This window comes from Lolium perenne, chromosome 3 (genome assembly GCF_019359855.2).
Source record: "Lolium perenne isolate Kyuss_39 chromosome 3, Kyuss_2.0, whole genome shotgun sequence".
In the NCBI taxonomy this organism is placed as follows: Eukaryota; Viridiplantae; Streptophyta; class Magnoliopsida; order Poales; family Poaceae; genus Lolium; species Lolium perenne.
In genome coordinates this window covers 138,832,019-138,836,909 of record NC_067246.2, presented here as the reverse complement: position 1 = coordinate 138,836,909, position 4,891 = coordinate 138,832,019, and the positions used below count along the sequence as shown (strand labels likewise).

Below are 4,891 nucleotides of genomic sequence, written 5' to 3'. Positions count from 1 at the left end.
GATTCCCAATTGATTGTGGCGATTCGGCCATCCTTGATTGTGCGATTGATTACCAAACAATTGATTCCCAATTGATTGTGGCGATTCGGCCATCCTTGATTGTGCGATCCCACGATTACTAATATATTTTACTTCCTTATCTAACGTCAGGGTGTTAATGCTCCTTACATTAAAATTTTCAAAGTAATTGACGCTTACCATATGTGGAGGAAAGTAGACCACAAGTATGGCAAGATATAAAGGGAATGTTTTGAGTGATTAGACGGTATGAATGTCTCTAATCTTTGACATCAAATATTTTTGACGATGTACATACTCACATATAATAGTAAAGATAATTGATACTATTTTGCTAAAAGATTATGATTGGATTGGAGTAGGTATACATAGGGGATCAAATATTGAACCATGTGGTTCTACTTTTGAAAAAGTAAGACAATGCCTAATAAAATGTACTTCATGAAGCAATTACAAATTTTAAATGCCCTCATTTTCAGTTTGAAGGAGTGGAGCGGCAGATGTGTTCTTTGCGCCCGTCTTTTCTCCGAGGAGCTTGTTAACGTTCGTCTCTCATGTAACTTTTCTTTTTATGGGCACAGAAACGCGGCCCCAATTCCACGGTGCTGAATAGAGACATCCAAATTAAAGATAGCCCATTTATGAGCGTACAACCAAATCCTCTATCTCTTATGCATCCCAGGCCAAATCCCAAAGCATGTGTACATACATACCCTCCTTCCGTCCCCTAATTTCAGTTTCAAAAACTCCAAACCAGTAATCGGCAAACCCCATTCACGTGAGCCACAGCGGGGGCGGCCTCAGTAACTTCGCCCGCTGGTGTGACCCTCACCCCCGCCGCGCCGCCATGACCCCCGCCCCCGTCGCGTCTTCTTGTCAAAGCTGCTTGCAGACGAGGTAACCACCCGATACCACGTCTTCCCGGAGTTTCTTTCCAAAAAAGGCAAGTCCCCGTTGGATCCAGTATGAGCAACGCCGCCTCAATTCGGCAGCCGCTTGATGACGAGGACATTGTCGGCGAGATCCTTTGCCGCCTCCCACCACAGCCCTCCTCGGTCCTCCGCGCCTCGCTCGCCTCCAAGCTCTGGCGCGACCTCGCCGTCTCCTCCGCCTTCCGCTGCCGCCTCCGCGCCCACCACCGCCACGCCCCCGTCCTCGGCGTCTATGAGAAGCACGCCAGGATGCTCCGGTTCATCCCCGCATTCGACGCTCCAGATCGTATTCCCACCGACAGGTTCTCGTTGAAGGTCTGTGCCGACCACAGTTACAAAGTGGACAACTGGGTTGTGCTTGGTGCCACCACGGCCCGCGTCCTCTTCATCAATCGGACAAGGCGCGAGCTCCTCGTGTTCCACCCAATCTCCACTGATCTCCGCGTCGTGGCCATCTCGGCGGACTTCCTGAACAAAGCCTACACCACCAACGGAGCCGTGGTCTACGAGGGCGAATGTATAGGAGATTCGACCAAATTCCAGTTGGTGCTGGTGGGCATCTGGGGCAAAGGCCATGAGGGAGATCTCTTTGCCCACGTCTACTCCTCCGAGACTGGCGTGCGGGGCGACCTCGTGTCGGTGCTAGAAGGCCCAAAACCATGCCGCGTTGGCCATCTCCCATGCACCCTCGCCAGCAATGGGATCTACTGGTGGCTAACTGAGCCTCACAAGTGCATACTCCAATTTGATTTGGGTAGCCAGCAGCTAGCAGTGATCAACAGGCCTCCGGTCACCAGCATCAACATCGGCTGCAGCCGGATCATCCGGGCAGAGGACGACGACATCGGCCTCACTGTTCTGTCCTAGCCGACTTTCCGGATGTATGACCGCAAGGTGGGTTCTCATGGTTCTGCCACTTGGGTGATGCGGAAGGTTGTCGAGATGGACAAGATCCTTGGCTCCCCGGCTTCGATGCAGGCGAGGCAGACGTACATTGCCGGGTACGCCGAGGATGTCGGTGCCATTGTTGTGTCCATGCATTATGGAAAGAAAGAAGACTATTTGCGCATAGTTCAACTCGACCCAATGCGGTACGGGGAGATTGGTCCAGACTTTTTGGAGAACGCATATCATTCAGTACACAAATTTCTATACCGGCCGTAAGTGCATACCCAATTTACATTGCTTTGTTGCAATATATGGTAGGAGTAGCTAGAATATGTTTACAATGATTTGAAGTGTTTCACTGTTTGTCATCTTTTTCACTATGGCTGATCCATGAAATTGATAGCTGTGCTGAGCTTAGCGGACTATTATGAGTAATTTATAGTATCATATCATTGCTACGAGCCGTACACACTTTCTAAAATTACGTGATTTATCAGGCCGGCCAGCGCTCCAACTTCGTGCTCCTTTGGACAATGATGGGGGCGCTGTTGAAGCGGAGGATGGTGATGCCTCTGTACCAGAGCTTGTTTGATTGGTGTTAGCGCATTCTATTTCACTTTATAATATATAGTTTGTCATACTGGCAAGAACCTAGTAGCGCAATGGCTATAGGTCATGGTTCTGCTCAAGACACCAGGGTTTGAGCCTCCCATTAGTATGTTTCTGTTTCAAGTAGTTGTCGTACAGGCTTGTTCCTTGATATGACAAATATTTGAAAACGAAACGGGCCTGAAACAGAAACATACTAATGGGAGGCTCGAACCCTAGTGTCTTGAGCGGAACCATGACCTATAGCCATTGCGCTGGTAGGTTCTTGCCGGTATGAGGAATATATATATTATAAAGTGGAACGGAATGCGCTGACGCCAATCAAACAAGCTCTGGTATAGAGGCATCACCATCTTCCGCTTCAACAGTGCCCCCATCATTGTCCAAAGGAGCAGGAAGTTGGAGCGCTGGCCGGCCTGATAAATCACATAATTTTAGAAGTGTGTACGCTAACAGCAATGATATGATACTATAAATTACTCATAATAGTCCGCTAAGCTAAATTAAAACAGATAAACAGCACATCGATCAGCCATAGTGAAAAAGATGACAAACGAAGCCGTTAGTAAAACACTTCAAAGCATTGTAAACATATTCTAGCTACTCCTACCATATATTGCAACAAAACAATGTAAATTGGGTATTCACTTACCGCCGGTATAGAAAGTTGCGTACGGATGATAGGGGTTCTCCAAGAAGTCTGGACCAATCTCCTCGTACCGCATTGAGTCGAGTTGAACTATGTGCAAATAGTCTTCTTTCATTTCATTATGCATGGAGACAACAATGGCAGCGGCATCCTCGGCGTACCCGGCAATGTACGTCTGCCTCGCCTGCATTGAAGCCAGGGAGCCAAGGATCTTGTCCATCTCGACGACCTTCCGCATCACACAAGTGGCAGAACCATGAGAACCCAACTTGCGGTCATACATCCGGAAAGTCGGGTGGGACAGAACAGCGAGGCCGATGCCACCGTCCTCTGCCCAGATGATCCGGCTGCAGCCGATGTTGATGCCGGTGACCGGAGGCCTGTTGATCAGTGCTAGCTGCTGGCTACCCAAATCAAAGTGGAATATGCAGCCGTGAGGCTCAGTTAGCCACCAGTAGAGCCCATTGTTGGCGAGGGTGCATGGGAGACGGCCAACGCGGCATGGTTTTGGGCCTTCCGGCACCGTCACGAGGTCGCCCCACACGCCGGTCTCAGAGGAGTAGACGCGGGCAGAGGGATCTCCCTCATGGCCTTTGCCCCAGACGCCCACCAGCACCACCTGGAATTTGGTCGAATCTCCTATACCTTCGTCCTCGCAGACAACGGCTCCGTTGGTGGTGTAGGCTTTGTTCATGAAGTCCGTCGGGATGGACACGACGCGGAGATCAGTGGAGATTGGGTCGAACACGAGGAGCTCACGCCAGGTCCGATTGATGATGAGGACGCGGCCGTGGCGGCACCCAAGCACAGCCCAATTGTACACTTTGTAACTATGGTCGGCACAGACCTTCACCAAGAACCTGTCGGCAGGAATACGATCTGGAGCATCGAACGCGGGGATGAACCGGAGCGTCCTGGCGTGTTTCTCATAGACGCCGAGGACGGGGGCGTGGCGGTGGTGGGCACGGAGGTGGCAGCGGAAGGCGGAGGAGACGGCGAGGTTGTGCCAGACCTTGGAGGGGAGTGAGGCGTGGAGGACCAAGGAGGGCTGTGGTGGGAGGCGGCAAAGGATCTTGCCGACGACGTCCTCATCATCGAGCGGCTGTCGAATTGAGGCGGCATTGCTCATACTGGATCCAACGGGGACTTGCCTTTTTTTTGGAAAGGAACTCCGGGAAGATGTGGTGTCGGCTGGTTACCTCGTTCGCCGACAGCTTTGACAAGAAGGCGCGATGGGGGCGGGGTTCATGGCGGCGCGGCGGGGCTGAGAGTCACGCCGGCGGGTGAAGTTACCGAGGCTGCCGCCGCCGCTATGGCTCACGTGAATGGGGTTTGCCGATTACTGGTTTGGAGTTTTTGAAATTGAAATTGGGGGAGGGAAGGAGGGTGATGACCCACAAGTATAGGGGATCACAACAGTCTTCGCGGGAAGTAAAACCCAATTTATTGATTCGACACAAGGGGAGCCAAAGAATACTTGAAAGCCTTAACAGCGGAGTTGTCAATTCAGCTGCACCTGGAAACAGACTTGCTCGCAAGAGTTTATCAGTAGTAACAGTTTTATAGTAGTAGCAGTAGTGAAATATCAGCAGCAGTGTAACAAAGATAACAGTAGTTATTATAGTAAACATCAGTATTAAAATACTGTAGGCACAGGGATGGATGAACGGGCGTTGCATGGATGAGAGAAACTCATGTAACAATCAAAGTAGGGCATTTGCAGATAGTAATAAAATAGTATCCAAGTACTAAACAATCCATAGGCATGTGTTCCATATTTAGTCGTACGTGCTCG

At 50.4% G+C, this 4,891-nt stretch overlaps 2 protein-coding genes across 2 annotated transcripts; one reads left to right on the top strand and one right to left on the bottom strand.

The window, feature by feature from the left end:
* The first annotated feature begins 983 nt into the window (after positions 1 to 983).
* LOC127339658 (uncharacterized) lies at positions 984 to 1,817 on the top strand. Its single transcript, XM_051365480.1, has one exon. The coding sequence runs from the start codon at positions 984 to 986 to the stop codon at positions 1,815 to 1,817; it is 834 nt and encodes a 277-aa protein (XP_051221440.1).
* A 951-nt stretch (positions 1,818 to 2,768) lies between these two features.
* Positions 2,769 to 4,225, bottom strand: LOC127339657 (uncharacterized). Its single transcript, XM_051365479.1, has 2 exons — positions 3,100 to 4,225; positions 2,769 to 2,863 (listed from the first exon to the last, which is right to left on the bottom strand). Exons 1-2 carry the CDS (start codon positions 4,223 to 4,225, stop codon positions 2,769 to 2,771), a joined length of 1,221 nt encoding a protein of 406 aa, XP_051221439.1.
* Between the last annotated feature and the right edge of the window lie 666 nt (positions 4,226 to 4,891).